Genomic DNA, 26,438 nt, shown 5'->3' on the forward strand with positions numbered 1-26,438 from the left:
GTCTACTTTAAGAAGAATTATTTGTTAAAAAGTGCATTTATTCCCTGAGCTACAACTACAGATAACAAATAAATATATGTTTTTGGCAAGTGATATTTTAATTTATTTGAAAATATAAAAAATAGAAGCTGATTCTATGGTAAGAAGATTTTATAACTGGAACTAGAGAAAGTCAGCTCTAGGAGTGGCTATCAGGTCTTACTCTACTTAAGCAAAGTACTTTCTTTCAAAATGAATGTGTTTTTAGGGAAACTTTTCATATATTCAATGTATGTGATTTCTTAAAAGTCCTTTGAGAAGAGGAAGCATAAGCTGGATTGATAGGTTACCTGTAATTCAAGAAATGACAACATTAAAGTTGGACATAAAATCTCAGTTCTGATCTATGGATGTGTTTTATGCTTCTGTTTTAAAGTGGCATGTGATCATGCAATTTAGAAAATATATCCTATAACATTTTTTTTCTGTAATGTTAATGTCATATGTATTATCTCAAAAATACTTACTGTACTTCTATTATCCAAATGGTCCAGAATATCTGTATTGAGTGAGACTTTCTATATGGGTTATGTTCTCTAAGGTGTAAATTTTAATAATTTAGTCAATGGCCTCTTATATGTTTTCTCTTCAACCAGCAATGCAGCCTCTTTTGTACAGTTGTGAGGCATTCCCATTTCTAAGCGTAGTCACAAATGTCTGTGACCTGTTGATATTAGGACGTTTTTGCTATTCATACCACCTGTGTTGGTGACTTCTGCATGGCTTGATTCTCTGCAATTTATGATCTGAGAAACTCAGAACAATAGAAGTTATTTGTAAGTATGGAATACCCAGAAAAATACGCAGTATTGTAAAGTGCTGTCCTCAGATCCCTTTTGAAAATGAGTCACTCTGAGGCATCTTTGCTTCATAAGGGCTCTGCTCTTATAACCACTTGAGTAACAAATGCCTTTCTTGCTACATTTGGTTTTTCGAACCTTCCCGATACTCCCAGCAGATAAAACTGAGAGTAGTCATCTTCTGCAGATAACAACAACATACATACCTTGTAACCTTGGTTTCTTTGTTTTAGTTGATTTGTTAGCATTTTCTTTTTCTGTTTTCTTTGGAGTATTACGTTGAAATAATTCAGTTTTACAGGTAACAATTTTCTCTCTTTTTGGATGTATATAAATTCAAAGTAGTAGCCTCTGCACTAGTCCTGAATTACTTTGTTTTATGTAAGTATGAAATTCTAGAATGTAATGACACTTTATAACCCAGGTACTCTGCAAGTCTGACAGCTAAGCTCCCTGAGTTCGGATGTGTATTTTTTGTCTTTAGGATGTGTAAAATTTCTTTCTCCTTGTCTTAGCAGTATAATTATGCTTACCACCCTCCCAGTTCTTCCCCTCTCTGGTATTTTTGTATGATGTAAGTCACTGTGCCCATTGTGTAAGCGTCCTGTTGTGTCTCTAAGTGATAACACTGATTTTAATTTCCCTCCTCTTTCAAATCACCAGCCAGTTCCAGCAAGTTGGTTGTCGTCTTCCCTACTAATACAAAACCACACTGAAATTTGCAGTAGTCTTCTGTTTCCCAGACTGGCTGGTTTTAGTAGCAGTCAGTGCTTCTAACTTTCAAGAGATTATTTTACTTGGGCAAATAACTTGTTGTGCTAATTTATCGTACAGTATCCTGTGAGGTAGATGGCTCATTTAGCAACACTTCCAGCAGGCTATGTTCGTGGTTTCTTTATCAGCTCTTGTGTTCTTTTTTTTGTTTGTTTTGTGAGTGGTAGGAGGCAAGAGTGTCTTTTCCATACTCTCTAATAATTTTTTGCAACCTAATGCAGATCTGCCATACAAGGACAGTTTAAGGAGATTTCCTGTCTTTCAGGCTTCAAGTTCCATCTAAATTGTGTGATGCAAGAAAATGGAAAATTTCGTTTTGTCAGATTATTTCCTCCTGTACAGCATATTGTAATATGCTGATCCTTTATTCTGAGCCATCTCTCTTCTTAGATGTTTTTACAAAACTAGAAATAGTTGAATTTAGTTTTCCTGCTAATTAGCACATGCCAGCTGCTACCAGCAAAAGAACACCTGTGCTGCTAGTGAGGGTACCTGGAAATTTGGGCATGATTCTTCTCTATTCTTGCATTGAAATCAAAGTAATGGACTGGGTAAGTGTAGGTAAGAGCTAGAAATTAAAATTGGGTCCATATGATTTGTAGTAGGTGGATTCCAGAAGCAGTAATTGGTCTTAGCTGGGCTTCTTAAGCAAAAATGTGTAGTTGACATAAAATGCTAAGTAGATACATAAGTAAGTACGGTACTGCCTTTTTATCCACTGTATTCTCATACGTTAATTACTATCTCTGTGAATATGTTTTTTGTTCCAAATAAACGAAACTGTGCCTGTAAATTTAAAATAGAAAAGTGACGTATCGGTATTGTTCATGCTGTAAATGCTTCTAAATACAGAGCTTTATTTGTGGGTTAAGTGTATGCCATTATCTTGAAGTTAGAGAAATTGTACTTATCTATCTTTAGGAAGTGTGTTCATCAGGAAACATCACTAAGCTTTCCCTCTGCTATCTCCTTATACAGATAGTAGAGGAGTATAAAGTAATTTTATTAGCTGACGAGCTGTTTAATTACAAGATAAGAAACAGAGTTTTGCTCAGTGGAGGAAATGTGGAGTTCTTCCATCTGCATTCAGAAGCACATTCAGAAGCCTGTTTCCTCCAGCCTTCACTGGAGGTAAAGGCAGCCTCCAAAACCCGGGAGAATTTCATCAAAGTAGTTTATGGATGTTTTCTCCTAGGTTTGTTCATACATACAGAAATAAAATGTCTGAATCATGAAGAACTGCATATTATACCTACAGTCAGCAGTGAACTCTAGAGCTATACTGTTAAATGTCCTAGATTAGGAAAGAAGAAAGAAGATGTAATAGTTGTATATACACCCTTTCATATATACATTGAGATCAGGAGTTCTAGTTAGAATTTAGTATTGGGGCAGGATTTATAGTTCTGCAGTGAGATCAATGCTTGAACTATATGTCACTTAAAATATTGTTCATTAACTCTTTTTGGTACAGACTGACTAGGTTCTTGGAGGAGTTCCAGATGTTGCTCAAGGCGTTGTTACTAATGTCTGAAAAGGTTTTTCTTTCTCTGTTCCATTCTAATGACAGACAAAGGGGAGCTACTCCATTCCATTTCCAAATTATCAGAAGTGTTAACAAGGTTTTTGTTTGAAGACCTTTTGTCTCTGGATTTATTTTTTTTTTCATATTTGATTTGCCTTTGTATGGATATGTTGGCATTCCTGTCATGCTACAGTGCTTGCTTCTTCCAGCTGTTGATTTTTCTAATATTTTTTTTTAAATGGCTGTGGAGAGTTTTATTTACTGTTAGAAAACCTCACTGAATAGCTGTAATTTTGTAATAGGTAGTGCAAGGCAGCATTAGCTACCAGTGTTTGGATACCCATAGAACATAAATCAATACTTAGAGTAAACAGAGGAGTATTTATGTTCTGAGGCATTTTCTTATTTGCTGTTGGAGTCCTGGTGATGGCACATGGCTTTGAAAATAAGTGTGTAATATGTATGTCCAAGCTGTGACTGTAGCATTTAAGGCAATCCTACAAAAATGTAATTTTAGACACTGTGAGAAATGTTTGTTAGAACCGATATCTATATCATCTGTATTTTTTTTTATTTTTAATATATAGGATTAGTGTGGGGTTTGCTTGCTTTATTGACTAACTGTTTATTTCCTGTGTATTTTGTGAAGTAGATCTTACATGTTCATATGTGGAGTATTGTTTGTTGTTGATTTGAAAGGAGTAGGGGCAAAGGTGAGTGTGTGGGATGCACCATTCAAATTCTATGGCGAGTGAAGACAGAGGGTGTATAATTAAGCATCTGCAACGCATAAAATACCAAAATTAAAATCTCACCCAGTCTTCATTTTTTTTGTGTTGCTTGTATTAATGCCATGTCCACTTACACAATCACATGCTATTTTTTAAACACATTAGTTTGACCTTATAATGCTTTTCTTATTAGAGTGTAGTTGTGATTGTTCTGCAGTAGACAATGTATTAATAAATACAATATAAGTTATTAGTGTGGTGCAGTGGAATGTTTTATGACTTTTTTTCTTTCTTGTTTCTGTTGCATAAAGCTGCGTAGCTACTTGCAAGCTGCAGCAGTCACAGAAGTCATCAATTAAACTGTAAAAGGCTCATATCATAGCAAAGCTTTTAAGCGAAACATTTGAGCATATATTGTATATAGAGAGCATCCAAAACAGTTTATGTTATCCTGGGGCTGCTGGTATTTTAAAATTTAAATATTTGGACTAATCCACATTTACCCTAACAACATACCTGCTTGGTGAGAAAGCAAAGGAGATTTTGCTTGATTCGTATTCAGAAAAAAAAATTGCATAGCATCTTTCTGAATATCTCAGAAGTATGCTGAATTGTTCAGGAGTGTTTTTACCGTTGATATGATGTAACTAAAGCTAGTGAAGCACAGATTCTTTTTTTCATTGATCCTACTGTTACAGTGCATTAGGAAACTGTTCAAATACACTGGTGTAACTTTTTAGTATCGTTTCTCCCACTGAGAGGGGAATGTTGTGGCTGGAAGAAAGCAGGAGAGCTGTGGTGTGTGAAATGTGAAGAAAAAGGAAGTGGGATGCTCTGTAACAGCATGACCCCTAGTAAAGTTTAGCACATCATTTTCAAACTGCTTCTGTCTGTAGCACTTCTTAAAGGTTTTGGCAGGGATTTGTTTTCTTTGGGAGCTGGTGTGATGTGGCAGATTATTCAGAGGTTTCTCCGAAGCTCCGTTCTGAACACTTCGAAAATATCCTGAAATGAGGGAAAGTTAGATCATATGAGCCTGCCCTTAGAAGGGCATTAGAATCTGAATTTATTTCGTATCTGTTCTTTTTAACTTGCTCTTGCCAATGGAAGGGAAGAAAAGGTGTGGTGGTTTATTTAAAACAAGAAGGACACCCACACAGAAGTGATCTCTCTCTTATTGCTATTGTTACGTGCCACCCCTGGGTTTTAAAAACGATGCTGCTTGGAAGTACGTGGCTGGGATGTTAATAGTATGGGCACGCTTACTGTCCTCAGAAAAATGTGAGATTTTTATTTCTTCCAGGTCTAAGTGTCCTGGTTCTGAGTGTGTGCTGGGAACACCTAGGATGTGGGAGCACTGCCGTAGGAAGGACATAGGAGCATTGGGAAAGGGCCGGCCTTCTGCAGGGCTGCCTGCAACAGTTCTTGTCCAGCTGCCAGTGTCACATCCGCTGTAACCTAAAGTGGTTTGGGGAGGATGGGAATCAGATGGTCAAGAGTTTCTCACAAAACCCAGGTAGGCTCTGGTGGTAGGAGAGGCTGGCCTTGGGACTAAACCTTCCTTTCCTTGTGTTTGCAGCCCACCTTACCCCCGTGGGCTCAGTGCATGGTGTTTCTAAGCCTGGAGCAGCCAGTCGGGCACTTGCCTGTATCTGTTGCAGTTGTCAGAGGGTCATACTTCAGGGATAACACTGCTGGCAGCTAAAACCTATGAATAAGTAAAAAATAGTGTGTTTGGATGTTGGAGTAATTTTTTGTAGGCTTTAAAAAATATTGTTTGATCATGCAGTGTGTGACCTTTCAATAAAATCTTCATTAAATCCACCCATTCCTTGCAGGTTTTTTGTTTGTTTGGTTTTGTTTTTTGTTTTTTTTTTTTTTAACCTCTGTTTGCCTTTGTCACAAGTTCTTTCCTGGATTATCATTCATTACGTTCTACAAAGAGATTAACAGTTCCTTAAAACAGGATCACGTGCATTCTGGTGTTCTGCGTGAAAGCGGAGCTGGAGAGCAGAGAAGCCACAGGATCCCTATAGAAATTTGAAGACAATTTTGATACTCTAGTCCACTCAAAAATCTGCTGATACTGTAATGTTTTTTCCCTTGCCAGGACCCTCCTTGCCTGGTGTCATTTCTTGAGCTCTCCTGGGATGAGATTAGTCTAAAACAACAAAGTAGCCAGATGTCTGGTTCTGAGAGAGTCCCAGAGGCCAGGGTATGGTAGGCAACAGTAATCGCTTGGGGCTGAAGATCAAAGATACCTGAGAATTACTTATGGGCACATACTATGTGTCATTCCCATTATTAACAGTCTGAGAAAATTTGTATCCCTAATTAACCCTTTTGTTGGTTAAATTTTCTTGCCAGTACTGTCCTGTCTGTAATAACTATTTGTTCTTTGTGGTAGTTTCATAAATACATGTTAGTTTTAAAAAAGAAAATCAAAATGCAGTGCTCTCGTAGTAGCAAATTTATGTCACCCATCCAGTTCCTTTTTATCATGGTTGGTTGTAAATATCAGAAGTTAGCATGATTTCTTTTTGTTTACTGTGCTGTCCTTAGGGCTGTGTTACTGCTATCCAGAACTGTGTCAACAAGAATAGTTAACTTGTCAGGGTAGTGGTTTTAGTTCATTGCTTCTTAATCTAAGATGAATTAGAATTTAATCCCAGAGGCAGGATGTCTGCACATCACCGCATTTTCCCGTATTGATATGTCTAATGAAATGCTAATTAATATTTTTAGTGATCAATGCTTGTTTGTATTATATACTCTGAGTTAACAAAGTAGGATTGTTAGTGCTGTCTCTGAATTCTTATAGTGTTTTTAGAATGAGTAGCTTCTGGAGGGAGAGGTTGCAGCCTTTTGTGCTTTTTTTAATCCTCTAGATGAAAATATCAAGGCTAAGAGTGGAATGTCTATTTTACTAAATGATAACAATGTCTGCCATTGTAGAACTGAAGACTGGGAACAATTTTTTATAGCTTTTGAATAATAAACTTAGTTATCAGAGATACCAGTTGTTTGTTGTGACTGCTACAATTTCACTCTCTTTAACAAGATGTAACATTAATGTGTAGTAAATACTGCATGTGTATGTTTTAGTGGGAGGGTGTGAGTTTCTGGTCACGCTGAATGTGTTTGCAGTTTCTTGCCCATATTACATGCATTTAAAAATTCTAAGAGACATTTTTGAGTGAGTAGCGAGTGAGGAAAAGATCCCTGGAGTGATTTAAAGGGCTGAATTGATTTATCTGTTTCAGTCTTGACAGTCTCTCTTCAAAACATGTTATTTGAACAAGAAACCCCAAAAGCTGACCTGTCTGAAAGTGTATTGTGGTTTTTCCATTTTCAGTTTTGACGCGGGTATGCCTGCTGTCTGCATCTTCCAGCACTGCCATGGCTGCTGCTCTATTGTCCCCACTCCTGTTCAGTTGCACACCTCATTGCTCTTGCTGTACAACTAAAGCGGTGTTTAAAAAAAAAAAACCCAGCATGTAAAGAAATGTGAGGGCAAAGTTTTCTGGTGATGCAGGGTTATTTAACCTTTCAGGCCCTATGGCTGTCAGCAGGTGCAGCCAATCATCTTATTAATGTTATGAACATCATTAAAATTTTCAAACGATAGAGATAGGCACTGTGCTTCTCAGAGATGCAAGGGAAGGGGAAGCTGTAGGAGTGGTTCACGGGCAGGAAATAGCTGCTTCCATATGGATGTTGGCGCTCTGGATTTTGGATCATTTGTTGCCGTTCATGTGCCATAATCCAGGCACAGGGGCCTCACTGTGACTGCTTGGGAGCCACGTGCTGCTCAAAAGATTCTGGCTGGCTATCCTAACACAGAGAAATCAGCTCTTCATAACATTGGGATTCTGTTTTGTGCAACCCTTGTGGTTTTTTGTTTGTTTGTTTGTTCTTGCTTTTCCTTCTCAGTTGTTCCTTTGGGAGGCATTGCAGCAGTTTTAATTGTCTGTGCTGCTTTGTTGAAGGTCACAGTCAGAACTGGAATAGGTAAAAACCAAGTGTCTGTGAAGTTGTGTCTGCAGAGGCTGGTATGACCTTCTTTCAAGTTACCTCACACAGGCAGCAAGGTGCTTCCCATGAAGGTGTTGAATCCGTAGCTGAGGTTTTGGGAGAACACTACCAGATGGATTTGCAACATACCTGAGACAGAAATGCCTTTCACTTCATTCTCTTTTGTTATCTGCCTAGAGCTACAGACAAGAACGTGACGTAGTCAGCAAATACTACATAAGTATAGAAGTAGAAACACTACCATCTCCCTCTTTGTTTTCCGGCTGGTAATAATCCTATATAAATTTTGATCACTAGTACCACCTCTCCAGTTTAAGTGAAAAAAGTGGTTGGATCTGGGGTGATATAGGAGATTCAAATGCAGTGCCGGAGCAGAGAAAAGCACTTGCAGGCCTACTTCTCCCTGGCAGATGTCAGCTACTTTTTATGTTGAGAGATGAAGTTATGAGACACTAGTGGTTATTAAACCAGCAATTGGAGTTCGGAACTGGTGAAATTATTAGCATCTTCTGCAATTAGATTGTCCCCCAGTTTCTTGTTCATGTGGTACATTCCTGTGTCACAAAATGTCTTGGGGACCTATAAAACAATTATTTTTTCAGACTTAGGGAAAAACAGGCTTTAGAACAATGTAGGTGCTTGAGTAGACTCAGAAATAAGTGTAAGTTCCTTATACAAGCTGAATAAATTTAAGTACATTAAGGTGTTATATTGCATATTAATGAATACGGCTTCATTCTGGGTACTTCCATTACAAGAGAGTCTTTATGATTTTGACATAACTTTTGTAAAGGAAAAAACATAGGACCGCCCTCTATAAATCTGTGGGAGCGGTGTTCTCTAGTTAGGGCTGATGGGCATCTAGGGGTTACGGGGTCATACTTGTTTTTCTGGCACAGCTATGTATGGAAGAAAACAGTTGTTTGTTGCACTAATTTACTCCTCTCTGGTATTTAAGAATAAAAACATAGGAACTGTGCTGTCAAAGAGCAAGGGCTGTACAAGTAGTCAGGAAGAGTGAGTCTTGCAAAAGAAAATAAAATTGTGGTTGAATTGAGGGATAAATTGTGAAGGGAATTAACTTACATCATCAGCATGGACCTAATAGTTTGTTACTTCAAGGAAGTATGGTGGGGTTTTTTATAGTGAAGTTGTGATATGAATTATATTTTAAATACCATATATATATATATTTTCTCCATACTACAACTTTTATATTTAGTAATTTCAGGAGCCCATCACAACCCGAGCACATTCTGTATCAGAAGCTTAAGCCACAGCTTCCCTTTTAGTTATCTGAGCCATCACAATGTTCTGACCTTGGGCCGTGTAAAATTAAATTAAAAATTCTCCTATTGATGTAATTGAGACATGATCTAAAGATCATGGCATGAAATAAACAGGAAAATCTGTATTTCTATTCACAAGTTTATTTCCGTTCACGTGTTCTATTCACAACATTTAAATTCATAAGAAAAATGATGAATGTAACTAACATTGCAGCTTTCGGTTGTCGTCTGCTGGCAACATGTCTGTAAGCACAAAGCATTCACCACCACCTGCAAAAGCTGCCTGATGACCTGATTATACTCAAAATCTTGGTAGAGAATTCTTGCTGTTGAATTTCTGGTTTTCCAGCATGCCTGCTACAACTTGATGTTACTTTAGTTTGTGGAGTTTTTCACCTGTATTTTGGAGAAGGAAGGAAATTAATTAGAACAAACCTATAGAAAACTACGAGTATTCAAGGGATGTTTCTTCGAATCTCTCATATTTAAAAGTGTCAGCTCCTTTTCCTGGTTTGTGGATAACCAAATATTTAGAGGTGTTGAAGAAGAAAAGCTGTAGTTAATGTTCCAAGTGCTATTCGATTTTACGTCACCAATGTGATGTTGATTGGTTTGTGGGGCAAAGGAGATGGCTGGAAGGATCACGAGATAGTTGACAAAGGTCTTCCTCTCTAAACTGCAGGTCCTAAAATTCTAAATCAAGTCATAGTAGATATATGAGCTTGTGGCTGTGTAAGAAGACTCTTGACTATATTAAAATACTGTGCAAACCCCTAGGTTATCCTAGTGTTTTATGGGTGACCCTGTGACCTAGAATAAATTCAATGCAAAGGGGTATTTTAACTGCACCTCCCCCTTTCCCAGTTCAGAGGGGCATGCTGCTAACATGTTATCATGGCTGTAGTGGCAGAGGAGAATGTCTACGTTGTGAAAATTAATTGCTTGTAAGCACACTTTTTAAAATGTGTCATGATTTTCATAATGGATAGTTTTTGTTACCATCATGCAGTTGAAGAATAGTAATAGGTAGAACTTCTGTAATGGTTCCTTTCTAAAATACTTAAATTACACGGCTAGCATTATTCTACATGGTCTTTCTCTGACAGACTATTGTGACATGGATTACTATGCATTACGCTTCTTTGTACTGATAATATAACAACCAAGCATTTAAAATAAAATATGAAATTGCTTCTGAATATTTCCTTCTTTGAGAGGGCTAGATAAATGAAAATTAATGAGGTTAGGGAAATTTTGCTTTGCAAGTGATCAAGTAAATCTGGCTTTTCACAGTCTGCAAAACATTATTTTAATAAGACTGTATTACATTTCTGTTGTGCCTTCCATTGTTATGGGGAATTAGAGAATATGTATTTTTTAATGAAGTTAAAAGTTATATTAGAACCAAAGGCTTTTTTCCTAGTAGTCTTTGAGATTGTCATGTGTAATATGAAGAAAATAATATCTTTTACTGGCAAGCATGTTTATTATTTTTCTTTCTTGTTAAGTAGCTGAGCTTGTACTCCGTACAAGCAGCGTATATAGTGTAAGTAAAAGGCTTTGTAAGAAAACTCCATTGAAATACACTGCATAATACATGTAAACTTTTTTTTTTTAATTTAAAGGGCTTAATAGAGGGGACATGCAAATTTATATTCTGAGTTGTAGTTTGTGACCCAAAGCATTTGAAATGCGGGAATATTTCTTAGATATTAAGAAATCTTAGTTGGGAAAAGTAGTACAATTATAAGCCTTCTTCAAATCGGGTGGTTTCATGGGCCTTCAATCTGAAATAAAGATTACTTGGTGATTCTTGGAAATTTCCTATATGTGTGTTTGTACAGCTGAAACCTTGTCACGGGTTCTATTCCTTAATCAGCAGCCACGTCCTGCATGGTGGCAGGCCTCGTACCACAGATTGTAAAACAGCTTTGCTGCTGAAAATCCTCCAGTGTTGCAAACCCCAGAAAGAATAAGTAAGCCAACCCTGAACCGGCTTCCTTGGATGGCATGGCACAGAAATAACAAAGGCTCCTGTCTGCCTTTTTGGTTTTTTCCTGCTCTTTCTTTCAGGGAAAAATCCAGAGCATGGGTGGGGCTGAAAGTTGCATCTGGAGAGCAGTGCTTTGTACTTGAAATTTAGTTTCAAGGGCTGGTTCCTGCTGGCAGCAGCAGTCGGTCCTGTTAAAAACCCTCGGCTTCCCAAAAGTTGAAAGGCAGGGAGCAAGTTGGCTGGAAATGGCGTGGCGAGGTACATTCAAATCGTAAATAAGGAGGTGCAGCGGGTACGATTTCCAAGCAGATGTGGAAAAATGGATGGTGTGTGGTTTTTTTGTGGGAAGGTAATTGGGCACCGGGGCTTGGCGGGAGCTGGTGCGGCTGAGGCAGGGGCCACTGCCACAGGTTGATGGGCAGGTGATCTGGCAGCTTCCACCCGGGCGGCGCAGGAGGCCTACCTAATATGCTGTCTGCCCTAAGGGCCTGGGGGAACGCGGTTGGATTATTATGTTAATGCCTGAGCCTGCTGCCCTCTTCCTATCCCAGCTGGGCTCCCCGTTGTTAGGAACTGCTTTGCTCTGACAGTGGAGTAATATACTTCATGATTGAAAGGGCAAAGGGGCTCGCAAGAAAAAAGAGCAGGCTTGCACAGAGATGTAAATGAAGGGGGGAAGGCCGTAGGAGGGTTTGCGCCTAGGTGCGGATAGAAAGTTTATTAGGAAATGAGTAATATAAATCTGCTAATTGAATTGTTATTTACACGTCTCATTTCCTGATTTGTTTCTTTGTGCGTTACCCCCCCTAATGCTGATGTACAGTGAATTTGAAGTGCTTACCAAAGCAGGCACTTAGGTTGATTTATTTTAAACCAAGGTGCTATAATACAGTGGTACCAGTGTACAATGCTGACAATGGTGTATTTTTCAGGACTTTGATTACTGTTTCATGCTCTGCCACTATATTGCTACTCTACAGCTTATAGCGGTGATATGATTCTTTTATATATTGTAGATAAGTATATCACTCTGAATTTTGTTGATACTTCCACAAGAGTAGGAGATAGATACAGATTACAGAAATATATTTGTTATGGTGTTAGAGCAAATTGAACTTTGATTCGATGAGGTGGTGACTATGGTGGGATATTTTTCTGAGGTATTTTTTGCAACAGAATTGACTAAACAGTGACTTGGTTTTAGAATGGATGTGTGTGAGAGATGTAAGTCTGTTCTATAAACAGATGTTTTTAATTTCTTTTTCCCCACTATGATGATGATGATACGGCCTGGTATACAAAGTCTTTCTCTACCTTTTATCAAGCTTCAGATCAGTGGCAAAACTTTACTCAAAATATCAGCCAGATGTGATTTCTAACATCCTCATTTGTCTATTTTACCCCCAAAGTGCTTACCACAGACTACTCAAACAAATAGCTGTTATCCTAAATTAAACTTTTTAATGTGAGAGCTGTTTTTATGAAATGCAGCTAGTGTATCAGATATAAAGTTGTTTTATAAGTGAGGTGCATTTCTTTTAAATTTAGCTGGTATTTGGTGTTTGTGTAAGATATGATTTCTGATTACTTCTAGTGTAGAAGGTGACTTTTTCTACTCTTCATGCATTTGTTTGCATATCCCAATTCTGTCCCTTAGTTTTGCGTTCACACATATTGCTACTCTGCGCTGCTATTAAGAAGGTGCATCTGTCTTGGCATCGGGACCTCCTGCTGTGCAGGAAAGTTGGCAGCTCTCTCTCGCGCTTTTGACTTGGCAGTTGTGAATGTACTTCTTACGCAGCCTTGTCTACTTATGTATCTTAGGGCATCTTATGTTACTGAAGTACTTTAAGGTGGAAAAGAATTCTGGATCTAGATTGCTTCTGCAAACTTAATTTGGTCTGACTGTCTAGATACATGGCTTTCTGGGCTTAAATGGCATGACAGACTACAATTTTGCTTCCATGCCCCTTGCCTCATTGGGTGCCCACGATGAATAACTATCAAAGAACATGTAGTAGCAGTATCTTTGTTCTGCTGGAGCCTGCGTACTTAACAAAATTATTGATTTCTTTATCGAGTTCTCCTTGGAGTTCTTTGTGGGCAAATCAGAACGTGTTGGCCTTGGCGTTACAGTTTATCAGTAAGGTAAAAATATAGTTTTAACCACAAAATGCTGGAAAATAGACACATTGTTATAACAGAAGTGGTTTCCAGTTGAAGGAGTTTTTTCCAGTAACCGCATTTTTATTTTTCTTTCATATTGTATATACACCTGGTTCTTTAGTATCTGCTTTAGAAATATGGAACGTGGGCTACAAACCATGTTGAGTTGGGAACTTTTCCATTCTTTTTTTTTTTTTCTCCCCCCTGTGTATGCAACTTAGACTTTGTAGAAATGTTTCCACTTTCTTTCATGAAAGTCTGTATGTAAATATTTTGTTTCAGGTCAGGTTAACCTGTGTCCGTTTTGCAACCAAGTAACTTTGAAGTTGTCCACATTTTTCAGTGTAACTTAGGTGCTCCATGTTTTCATTTTTCTTGATTAAACTGATCTTCCTGGCTGTATCTTCTCGGAGCACCATAAGACTTTAATAACAGTGCTGTGTTGTGGACCAGCTGAAAAGCTTTGTGCAGTGATAAACACAGAGGCTGTCTTCCACGAGGCATGAGAGCAATTCAGCTGAAAGCAGCAAAAAACCAAAATGAAATGTTTGAAAAAGAAAATTTCAATCACTGTATGAGAAGTGCTGATTCTAGAGGCGAGGGGAACTTAGGTTTGAAGCAAATGTTTAAATACTGGAATATCCCTTACGCTGGATGTTACAGACAACTCTGGGTGTACATGGAAACTGTAGAATCTCAGTGAATGCTGCCGCAAAGAGCATGTTGAACGCAGACAGCAAGTTTGTGACCTTTTGCAGCAAAACAAGCTTGTGCATTTCTTAGGCTTGCACACAGCACAGCTCTTGGTGAGCCTCTGCTCTCCACAGAACGTGAGGAGAATTCTGTATGTGAAACCCATAGGTTTTCATGTTTTCTCTCCACCTTTTCTTCAGAGAAGTAGTGGTTATATAGTATTCTATCCCATTAGAGAATAATGCAAATTACTTCAAGGAAGTAATAAAAATATCTTTAATTTAGTTGAGTCGCCATGTATTTTATAGATAAGTTTATGTAATACATACATATAGATACACACGTTTGAAAATTCCAAAGAACAGTTTCAGCATTTTTGTAGTTTGTGATGTACTTCTACTGCTAGCCAAGTACTTGTGAAATCAGGCCCCTGACCTAGACTTGATATTGGCATTTGAGTACTAATCCTTGCACTTTAATGAAGACTAGCCCCCCTATTCTACCTCCTTTGGATTAGAGGATATAGCAGTCCTTTTGGAAAATGGGGACTAATTAGAATTTAAAGATGTTTTGGGCATGTTTCAGAAGAAGGGTGGTGGTAAATACCAATGTTGTAGTTAATTTGTTTTCAGAGAAAAACAGCTTGAGGCCTCAGTTGTTACTGCTGTCACTGCTGAACTCCTTGGGCAAATTTTGGGGATATGTAATATGTAAAGATGTGCATTTATGCACTTTCTCACTCTCTGTATGTGTAACTTATAGTTATATGAATTGCTAATTTAGATGACAGAAGTATCTGAGCAGCATTTAAAAGAATGCGGTTGCAGGCATCAAGATTGTTCCTTTTTTACCTTCAGGCAGTGGCTATCGAACTGGTCTCTTCCTTATCGTATGCTACTTTTCTTTTCCTTCTCTTTCTACCTCTGCCACAATAGTGCAGCATGCAGAGTTTTGGCTGGGCTCATAATGGGAATTTCCAGTACTGTACAATACTGGTTTACGGTAAAGCCTAACCTTTGGGCTAGGTTAAAAAAAATAAAGTAATTATACTTCTTTGAGATATGGAAAATCTCCTTGCCTTTTAACTGTGACCTGTGACACGTTCTGACATGAGATTGGGGTTCATGGATCTGTGCAGTGGGCCACTTTTTATTTTACAAAGCTGGAAATTCAGCCAGCCTCCCCATGCTGTGGCCTTCCTTGCAATAGTGTTTTATTTCCCATTTCCTGACATTGCACAACCAATAGTGAAACTGTTCCTAGTGGCAGTAGTGACAGGCACTTTAATAACAACGCCATTCTGAGCTGGTTTGGATGGCATAGCAGTTAAAATGTCTGGTTCTGCTACTAACTGCCCAGAAAGCAATATGACAGTGGGATATTTATAGAAAAATACTGGTCCAGGCACAGCCTTACAGTTAATGCAAAGGGCACCTTTTAAAAAGTGGCCTTGTGCTTTCATTTCACTTCAGCAGGGAAGTAATACTCTTTGGAGTTGTGGGATGCATTGTTTAACTAGACCTCTAATCATGTTATGGATGATGTGTCTCCAGGAGAATCAGGGGACAAGACCTTTAAGTGTTTTTATCACAGCTTAAGATCTCAGAAAATGTGAACTTAAATAAAAGTATGTTTGGGAGGTTGTTATTGCTCTGTATCCTTTTGAGGATACCTTCTACAGTAATTTATTTTTTTTTCGAGAGAAAGTCACTTACAGTTATGAAGTGTTTGACCGTAAGAGAGGATCAAGTTGGCAGAGTTACTTGTATACCGCTGTTCAGCTGAGTCTCCTTTATTAAATCATTGCTCAGCAGTCCATTTGTTCTGGTGCGAGAGCTAGTGTCTTCACTGCTAAGGTAATAAGCCTGGAGTCACTAACAAATGTATGATGTGCATAAGGTTTGTGGGTAGTTTTCATACCAAAGTGTCAGTGACTAGTTAGATTCTTTCCTTTTTGCCCTCTTAATTGTGTAGCATGGTCTGTTTCACAGATCAAATGTATGGCTGCTAAGGCTTACACTTTACAGTACGTAGGTAGAAAGGGGAAGTTGCCTTCTCTTTCCCTATGTCTAGGAAAATTATGGAAATGGGCTTTCCATTTGGGGAAAAATTACATACAAAAAGTCTGGCTCTATGCCTTCCTGGGAACCCAGAGCTTTCTGTCGTGGCAGAGCCATATGAAGTTTGTGGAGGAGTACATCAGATGCTAGAGCATGGAGTTTCAGGTAGTTATGCATGTATGTACTCAGTATGAGAAAGCGTGTGTTGTTACAAGTCTGTCAGCTTTAAATCACTGCTTGCTCAAATGTTTACACTGGCACTGGGCAGTAATCTTAATATTTGCATTTACAGATTTTAAGTAGAGGAGAGAAAAAGAGAAACTGCCTCTGTTTATTCATGTTAGTATTCAGAAGTCCACTGTAGATGTTCAGGTTACTGCCCCACTGGGGTGTGTGATGTACGAACCAACACTGGAAGGCACTGTGTCTTATGAGAGTGATTCTGTGTTTCGTACTGCAGCCGATGGGAGGACAGGGAGGTTAAACTACAGCTTCAGGGTATTGCTGGCCTTGGGGTATGGCTGGTCATGGACTGTCTCACACAAGGACGAGGTGAGAGTATTGGTGTCTCTGCTGACAGCCCTTCTCATTGTCAAAAGGAAATGGTCCATGGTTATTAGAAGGAGGAAATCTCTTTTCGCCTTAGCATCTTGAAGGGATAGATGTGAGGTTGCAAAAGGTGTGTGTTGCCTACATTTGTGTTTCTGGATAGGGCCTAGATAGACTTTTTCCCCTGGTAAGCCTTGTGAGCATCGCACCAGTTTTATATCCTACGCAGCCATGTAAGCATCTGGTATGGGTACATCTGTGGCATTTAGGGTAAAGCAAAGAAGCTATAAACAAAGCAACAGTGTTGTACAGTGAATAGCCTGGGCTAGTCAGGCACTGTGCAGTATGTCTCATGAAGCATCTGCCTCTTCTATACTTGAGGAGACCAAGTCTTGGTTCTTCCAATGTGGAGATGGACATTCCAACTCCTGAAAGCGTTTCTTCCCTCCTGGCTTCCTTCATGTCATATTTCTGATACTGATGATGGAGGCTTTTGTTTTCATTCTGTCGGGTTATGTAAGTAATCTCAAGTGAAATGATCCAGCCATACAGGACAGTGTTGCTTTCCAGCCTTTGCTCAGCATGGATTTCCTGTTACTAATCTGTAGATTAGTATTGGTGGAAACTTGCAGACTGACACATAAACATTCCTGAGATCTGAATGCTTAATGTTTGCCATTTGCATTGTTAACAAATGTTTACATTCTGGTTTTACTCTCTGGAAAAAAATCTTTAATGTATATCCTCTCCTGGCTTTCAGTCTTCACCTCCTACTGCCTCTGAATGTGAAATACCATGCTGACCCTCCAGAACTCCCTTGAGTCATGCCAGTTGCTCACAGTAGAGAGAAGTTAGCATCTCTGACGAAAGGAAAGAAAGCAGGATAGTTCTCTTTCAGTCTCAGTATTGCTGAAACTATTGGTGAAACAGAAATCCTTCAATGGAGAGCACCATGTACACTAAATAAATGTGTCTAAAAAGCCTGCCTTTTGACATCCTTTTGATGGATGGTTTTGTATTTGTAAATATTATTACCAACAGGCGGTGATGGTTATGAGGAACTACAAAAATGGGGGAGTGAAAGACTGATTTTTCAACAAAAAGAACTTGGCTAGCAAGAGGTAGGAGGCAATAACTCTCTGCCAGCAGAGCCCCCAGCTGGTTTCCATGCACTGCTTGTGGCAGAATGCTGAGCCTGGCTGAAGCAGCACAAACTTCTACTCAGGTGATGGCAACCTCTGCCAGCCCAGAACAAATGTGTAGTGTGCGCAGCTTCGGATCCACAGCTCAACGAGGTGTTTTAGAGGCCATCATTCTCTGAATAATGTTCCCCTGCTGAAATGCGAACAACCAGCATATTAGTTATTCTGTTTTCATTTTCTGTTGCCTTTTCAGCGTCATTTCCATAAAACTGATGGTTATTGATCATGGTTGAAATAAACAAATGTTTTCATATTGTCAGCACAGCTCTAGAGGCAGGTTGGGGTGATATCTTTTTCACAGTCAACAAATTCTGTTGGACCACAGGGAACGTGGCGGTAGATAAAAACATAGTCCCCTCCATATCTTGGTGGGTATTTCTGTTAGCATTCTATGGCTTCCTTGGTGGATGTGGGTTTTTTTTGTGTGTGGTGTGGGTGTTTTGGTTGTGGTGTTTTTGTTTTTTTTAAGAGGATACGGTTATCTGTACAGTTCCACTCCACTAAAAAAATTAGAGTAGTTCAATATATATTTTTTTAAGAGACTTTTGGAATATCATTTCACATTTTTATAACACTTCTTTGGAATCAAAATTAGTTGTTTTCAAAGTTGGGTTTTGTGCTGGCTTTTGGAGGTTTTTTGTGTGTGTTTTTTTTTTTTCATTTGTTGTTTTGTGTTTGTGTGTTTTGGTTTTTTTTTTTTTAATGAAATAGCACTGGTGAGGTGCCCTATCGCGTATATAAGACATGGGGCCAAATTTATGCGTAAGATCAACTACAACATCTGTTGAATTCAATATGGAGTGTATACACATCTCCAAGAGTCAAATCTAGGCCCTATTTGTTTCTCAAAGATGATGCAGGGGTGTTAAAAAGGCATGTGCTTTGCTTTTGAGGGGGTAAGTGTGCAGCTAGAGATTTTGTTGAGCAGTTAACATTACCTCTCTTATTTTTGCCATGCGGTAGCAGGATTTTTATGTGCATTTTAACAGTTATTTAAGAGTCCCCACATGCTTAGAAAAGAATCTGAATATATGTGCCTTTTTTAAAGCTGCATCATAACTAGGTTATTCCATCAATACAGCAGAATGACTGGAAGCTGCAGTTGGAACAATATGTAAAAATACAGCTTGTAAAAGATTTCCTTTATTAACTGTCATCATCCACAGAATATATGTTCAAATAAACGTTGTGTAATAACTAAATTTGAGATTAATAGGCCCCTTAAGAAACAGCGAAGTCATTCAGGATAGTCAGTGAAAAATAGCCTGTAAGACTGTAACATGCACATATTGTCCTGCTTACATGCTCTCTCTGGTGTCATTCCCATTTATCAATGTCGGCAGGCTCTGTTCTCATTAAAACACTCTTGCACAAAAGCAACTTAATTTTCTTAAGAGAAGAGGACACCTGATTCAATTTGGTGCTCAAACCCAGGAACTTGAATATATATATTTTTTTCCCGTCTGAACTCAGATGAATAGTTATGAACAGCAACACAGATTAAACCTTATTAGGTATATTTATATTCTGTTTGCAGTAACAGTGCTGTGGCAAATAGCTTTCTACAGAGCTGTAACATCTTATTAATGGAAACAGCAGTTAAGACATGAGCTGCGGTAACACTCACATGAGATTTTATTTTTAAATAGGAGATTGAAGGAGTTGTTTAAAGGGACTCTGCCAACTCATTCAAGCTACTTCTGACGTCCTGCCTTCTTCCTCCACCTTCTCGAACTACACTGATCTCTTTGGGTAGATAAAATTTCCTTTCTGTCCTGTTTGGTCAAACCATTTCCATCACTTTCTTCAGTCTTTTTTTTTTTTCTTTTTTCTTTTCCCTGTCAAGTAGGAGATGTAGATCTATTAAATTTGGCATTAGTAACATGGACGCTGTAAAATGTTATACTACCACATTGTGTTCTCTGCCCTCTACTGCATAATCCTGCAGTAGTACTGCTAGAGTCATAGAATCATAGAATGGTTCGGGTTGGAAGGGACCTTAAAGATCATCTAGTTCCAACCCCCTGCCATGGGCAGGGACACCTCCCACTAGACCAGGCTGCTCAAAGCCCCATCCAGCCTGGCCTTGGACACTTCCAGGGATGGGGCATCCACAATCTCTCTGGGCAACCTGTTCCAGCATCTCACCACCCTCAGGGTAAGGAATGTTGTCTGCCTGAGATGTAAATATTCCTTGTCTTTCCCTAGTTCTTTCTACTCTTCTGGGTTTTTCTCTCTTCTTCATTGCGCCATGTGTGTTAAATAGGATATTTAGTCTTATGCCTGGTACTTGAGCTGTATATCCCACTAGTGCATGTCTGAAAATGATAGGGTTTTAACTGCAGGTAATTGCGGGCATACACAGAGCAGCTTTGTGTGATGCCCAGGCTGCTTCCTTCTGAGGTGTTTTGAGGCTGTTTAGTTTCATTACTCTGCATTTGTGGCCTTGGCCCTGGAACATCCTTTCCACAGAGCAGGGGTGACTCAGGGCTGGACAGGTCCTACTGTTGTAGAATGTGTCTTCTTATCTGTAGGGTGCCTGGGGGTAAGCGTAGGGTTAAGTATAGTTAGGAAGGTTACCTCCCTAGAGGCTGCCGAATGACACTCAAGAATCAAATGTTTTAGGGTTTAAAAAAATGTATACGTATCAGTGAAAAAGCCTTTACTTTTTCATATGGTCCACATATAAAATTATGAAGCAGCTTTGTTTCCCTGTGACACTGCAGTAAAGGAAATTGTAGTTCCCGTTGAGTTGTGCATAACAATTTCATTCAAACCCCGTGGATAATGAAAAAATGTTGGTTTTTGACCCAGGTGTTCCAAATGTTGCCAGCGTATCTTTTCCTCTTTTTTAGTGTAGTCCTGCTACATTATTATAAAAAGATACTTAGTCTAATAAATTCCAAGTGGGTTTAGTTTGATACCAAAATAAAAGGAAATGGAACAGAGTTCAGAGTGTGTTCTGTATTTAATGCTATCGAAACCTTAGCGTGCTTTGATTTGCTGCCCAGTCACATGTACTGGAACGCTGCATTTGGGTACCTACCCATGGGGAAGTGCTCAGCCCCTTGGTTGGGGCTTTGCCTCTTTCTTCTGTCTTTTTACTAGCCTTTGTTGCTATGAGGAGTGTCTTGGATCTTCTTGTTGTCAATGTTACAAACCTTCGCAGTGTTTTCCATACATATATTCCAGGATAAGGTGGGAGATGAAGGGCTGAAGCTTTGTGCTAGGCTCAGGTATGGGAAGAGGAAAGTTTGTGCTGAGTACTGCCAGGTAGGTTTCCTTCAGAGGTGGGCTGGTTACTTCTCACTTGAAAGTGCTCCAGGCCAGCCAGTCTTCCCTGGAAATGCAGACCAGAGAGAGAGTTCCCTCAAGCCCAGCGCCATAAGCAGTTGACTGAATTTGCACCTCCTTAATATTAAGTAAATTTGTTGTTAGTGGAGCTAGCATGTACTATTTTAAACTCAAGTGGAGATGTACGTGCTGTTCTGTACTAGCTCTGTTAAGAGTACTGGCAGTGACTTTCACTCTTGTCTCTTGAGTTGATGCAAACTTGAATAATTGGTCTGGTTGCTGCTACTGCTGCTTTTGAATGTGGCCTGACCTTGCATTTCAATACATGGTTATGCATTTACCTTTTGAAAGGATCTTACTGTTGATTTTGTAGAGAACTCTTCCCTCATATTAATGGTAAATGCAATGAATGGTTTGCAAACACATGCAAATCTGAACTTGGAGCATTATAAGGACATCTAAATGTTTTCATGTTTTATTGTTTCATTTAAGCTGCCTGCAGATAGTCTGATATCTGTTGAAGCACAAGAAGAGCAAACACTGAAAAAAGTTACACAATAATAGGTGACTAATAAATGTTTCGAATAAAAAAATGAAGAGCCTAGCTGTATCATGTGTCAGCACTAATGTTTATTTGTATCATCCCTCTAAGGATCTCAGAGTGCTTTTTAAGCAATGAATTAATTTTGACAATGCCCTGTGAGGTATGTAGGCAATATTATCCCTCTTGATAGAAGGGAGTTGGAAGCACAAAGTGTTTAAATTCTACAGAGTCATGCTACTAGGTGTGTTTAATTACAAATTGGAGCAGTTGAATCAGTTTACTACCAGATTGTTTAAGCTGAACCAGAATAATCACAAATATAAGCCCCAAGTTTGTGAGTATGAGAAGAATTTACTTCTAAGTTTGTTGGGAGAAATGTTTATAAATAAAACTGCTAATAGAGAAATCAACGTGTTTAAGTCCTCCCTCACTGAGGCGGATCATCTGAATGATTATAGCTTAATTTGTGGTCTTCCTGATAACTTTTTTTTTTCTTTTTTTTTCTTTTGCCTGTAATAAGTGTTTAAATATCTGCCATGGATGATTTCTGACACTTTGGAGAAAGGGAATTAAAAATTGCAAACTAGTGTACCCCTGGACCAGTCGTGAATTACGACTTTTGCACATGACTGGCTGAATACCTGAAGCATAAAATTTGTCTAAGATTGTTGTCTTAGTACCTGTTATATGTGTGGGAATATTAAATAAAAAAAAAACCAAACAACCAACCCAGAAGTCTTCTGAGTGGATCAGGAAGGAAGAAGTTTGTTGAAGGCCAAAATATCACCACCACATAACCATCTATTATCTCTCCTTACAGCCTTTCCAGGTACAGAATTTCTCCTGGAAGTGGAATTGCAGGGTATTTTAAGTAAAACAATTAATGTCTCTACATGGTGTCAAATCAGGATTGGTAGCCACTGATGTGGCTAAAACTAGATGCACGGTGTTCTTCTAAGTATATGGGTCTTGCCAGCTACTGCTTTGCTCTTTGTGCGTTGACCAGGAGAACGGCTGAGGGCTTTCTAGCACAAAAGTCATTTCTCTTGCATCAGTCGACGTGGCCTGGCAGGCTCACCTCCACTGTAAGCAGAGCCTGGCCTGAGCTCAACTTCTGGTAGGACCAGATATTTTTGAGACAGGGAGGTAAGTTTAGTTAGGGAATGAAGGGCTACTTTTTGTGTTCCCTGTCCATTTTATGAGGACGTCAGCAGCTTTCCTGAAGAGGGTGAGTGATACGGTTCTTTGGAGCACACAGAAATGTAGCTGTCACTCTGCACACAAAATCTGCGTGGGGAGGAGGGGACCATTAAGTTTCCTCCCAGGCTTCTGGTGCAGAAGTGGAGCCCAGATGCGTCTGTCTTTCAGATCTTAACACCTGATTTACACTGTTTTATATAGCGGAGACAGTTTTGCAAGGAAGAGATCTTTTAGATGTGCTTAAAAATGGAAGTCTAGATCCTCCTTCTTGGGTTCAGAAGCAGGATGTAATAAAAGGGACCTTTCTGCATCTTTATCAGATTGAAGTGGTCAAATGCAATCACTCTGTGTAAAAGAATGTCACATGTCTAACAAATACCAAATGGACTTAATAAACCTGATGTTTATTTTTAATATAATGACAGTAGGAACTATCTATATTAACTATAACTATATTAACAAAAGATACCTGTAAGGACATTTCCTGTATTGAAACTGATCCCTTGCAGTAGGTTTCTGTGCATGGGTGTAATGTGTGTCTCTCTTGCCACATGAAAGTATCAGCTGCACTGCTTCCAATACAGGTAGAAAATCCTGATTTAATTCACACTTGTTGAAGAATTGTTTCAAGTAGTGCTCGCTCTTGCTTTCAGCTGTGATCTCTGGCAAGAGGAGCTGTTTGGACTTGTGCCTCTTTCTTTTTTTTTTTTTTTTATGTTCAAAAAAGGAATGCTGATGAGGAAGAGGTGTTAAAATATGTTACTGTAGTTTACAACTGTCAACTATAATGTTTTATTTAGCTGTATCTATTCAGCTGCTCCCTCCGCAACATGGAGTGCCATATGCCATTGTCCCTGTTAGTAAGCAAGTCAGCAAAGGTTTCCCAGTCTGCATTTGTTTTTGTATTTGGGCCGCTGAGGAGCTGCGGTCCAGTGCCATCTTTTATTGATAGGGCCAGCAGAGGAGGAATCTAATGAAATTATCAAAGCTTTGAATTAATTATGAACTTGAATAAGAAAGCTAAGCTCTCTAGAGCCAAGGATCTCATTACCCATTCATTTTCATTGCATCCTCTTATGGAGCAGAAGGCAGGTTCAGCTACAGCTCCTACCCTGATTTTGGACTTTATTCAAACTTGCTAAACTCGCTAGCATCCACTTGTTATTAATCTGTGGCTGGAAGTGTCCAGGGTGATTAATTTGACTCTGCTCTAAATCTTCATGTAAATGGTAGATTTCCCTCCTCCCTTTCCTCTTACCTTTGCTGTGTGGCTTTTCATCATCAGACTGGCTGCCATACAAGAGTTTCTGTTCTTTCTTGGTTAATTGGGGAAACCTATTCAAGACTCAAGTTTTAACCTCCTGGAATTTAATGAGTTAATGTTAAGAAATAATACCGCTACCTTATATTTCCTGGATATTTAGGTAAGCACAAACACTTCTAAAGTAATTATAAAAGTTGGTTTTTTTCTTATTTTAAAAGACTATGGAGTAAAAAGTAGTGATTAGACGTTTTGGCTTAGGAAGTGTGGGGGTTTTTGTTGTTTTCTTTTGTTGTTCCTATTTTAAATTTTTTGGTAAACCTACAGAAACTTCTGAATTAGTCAATACTTTATTATGATGAACAATTAAATTAGTTTGCTTGCCTGATTAACATTCCATTAAAAATTGTTAAAAGTCTATGAAAATGCAATATTTTAGTTAAATCAGATTATTTTAATTAACAGGTCAATATGTAAAAATATGTTTCTGGGAAATTAGAGCAAAATTAGAGCAAAACCAGTGAGACTAAGCTTCTGTGTAATATTCTTAGTTTTTGTGGATATTTCTCTTAAGTCTACCGGCAAGGATTTTCTTCTTCTCCTGCTTTTGTCCATTTCAGCACATTATTTATGAATGCATAAACTAGAACCTATCAGTCTTCATAAGTTACAGGCCACTGGCAATTTTTTAAGCAGTGGCTAACTGCCTAATGGTCTCTGTGTATGTGTGTATTTGGAGAATCTAATAGCTTGTTGGGTGGGGAAATAACATTTTGTTCTTGTACTATAGCTATTTCACCATTGGTGATATTTATCTTTTTCTCTCTTCAGGCAGCTGCTATATTTAATTCTGCTTTTGGAAGTTTTTTGGTAAGTAATGCAGTATTTATAACAAGTGCTTTAACAATCTTATTTTAAACAGTATCATTGCTGTGTTTGTATTTTTCACATTAGTGTTGGTGGAATTGTACTATTTAGCTAGGAAAAATTCAAATCATCTTTCAGTTTATGTCACCATGCCGTTAAATACAGATATTACAATTTCTTTTCTTTTTGCTAAACTCTTGACAAAAGTAGTGAATAAATTGTCTCTGCTCATGGTAAATTAATAATGTGTAAACACATCTTAATTTTCTCCTTAATGGGTTAACGGAATCTATTATTATGCAGATGTTTCAGACATGGGCATCAATATATTGATTTTTCTAATAAGGCCCATCAAATACTCATTATTTTCTATCAAGAGGCCATGGATTTTGAAAAGAAAACATGACCCAGCTGATCAGAGAGTAGATGCTAATTTACTCAGTGACATGTCATTTGTTTAGCATATTTCACTGTCAGTGAAGCCACTCAATGTCTCTGAGGAACACACTAAAATAGCTGGATATGGGAAAGCAATCAATCCAGCTGGAAATATAACTGTTTCTGTAAAAAGCAAAAACAGTATTTGTGAGCCTGATAGTCTACAAAGATTCAGAAAGGACACTGTAAAGAACAATAAATAAATGTATTTATGAAGAAAGGAAGGACAGATTTCTTCTATTGATATGTTGTTTAGAGAGACATTAATGAATATTAAATACAAATGATTTTCTGTGTAGGCAAGCTACTCTTTTTTTTTTTTTAATAAATAAAACATTGTTTTATTTATTTAGGCAGCTAATAATTGAATTTATTCTTCTTTACTAGAATTTGTGCATATTTAGCAGAGTGCGTTTGTGATTCCAATCTTGTGTCCCCAGAAAGAGGACTATGATGTATAAAATGAATGAATGACAAAAGAATTCAAATTAGGAAATTGAAATCAAAACTGAAAGTACAAAATAACTCATTTTATGCCTAATTTGTTTTATGAAAAGCTGGAGTTTGGGAGTTAAACTATGTAAAGCTATACTGCCAAGAGAGAAAGTTGCGTGGCATTTTGAAATTACACATTGTGCTGCGGCTTTTTTGAGGGACGAGGTTGAAATTAGGAGGGTGGTTGTAAGCTTTTGTGGGCACAGATGACCATTCATGTTTTTAAAATATCAATTCCCAAATATTCGTTCCTTTTTTGTCACCTATCATGTCCTCCTCCAAAGGGAAGAAGGTACTTTCTGAATCAGTGTTAGAGCAACCCTTAAGTCTGTGTATGTGCGTGGCATTTTCTCTTGTTGCTTGGCACAAGCTCCAGTTTCTCTGCTGTCCTCGGCTTTCAGTTCAGGAGGTTTCCTCGAATACCCAAAGGCCTCAGTTCAGCTGTCATTAGGAGAATGTCTTTTGACTTCAAATAAGAATTTG

At 38.4% G+C, this 26,438-nt stretch overlaps 1 protein-coding gene across 3 annotated transcripts in view; it reads left to right on the forward strand.

The window, feature by feature from the left end:
* SLC10A7 (solute carrier family 10 member 7) overlaps positions 1-26,438 on the forward strand; it is a 151,209-nt gene that overhangs the window by 27,956 nt on the left and 96,815 nt on the right. For all 3 annotated transcript variants that reach the window (XM_074588848.1, XM_074588849.1, XM_074588850.1), the window contains one exon: positions 24,987-25,025. In XM_074588848.1, coding sequence (XP_074444949.1) covers positions 24,987-25,025 — 39 coding nt within the window. The remainder of the gene's footprint in view (positions 1-24,986; positions 25,026-26,438) is intronic.

Source organism: Larus michahellis, chromosome 5 (assembly GCF_964199755.1).
Source record: "Larus michahellis chromosome 5, bLarMic1.1, whole genome shotgun sequence".
NCBI classification, from domain to species: domain Eukaryota; kingdom Metazoa; phylum Chordata; class Aves; order Charadriiformes; family Laridae; genus Larus; species Larus michahellis.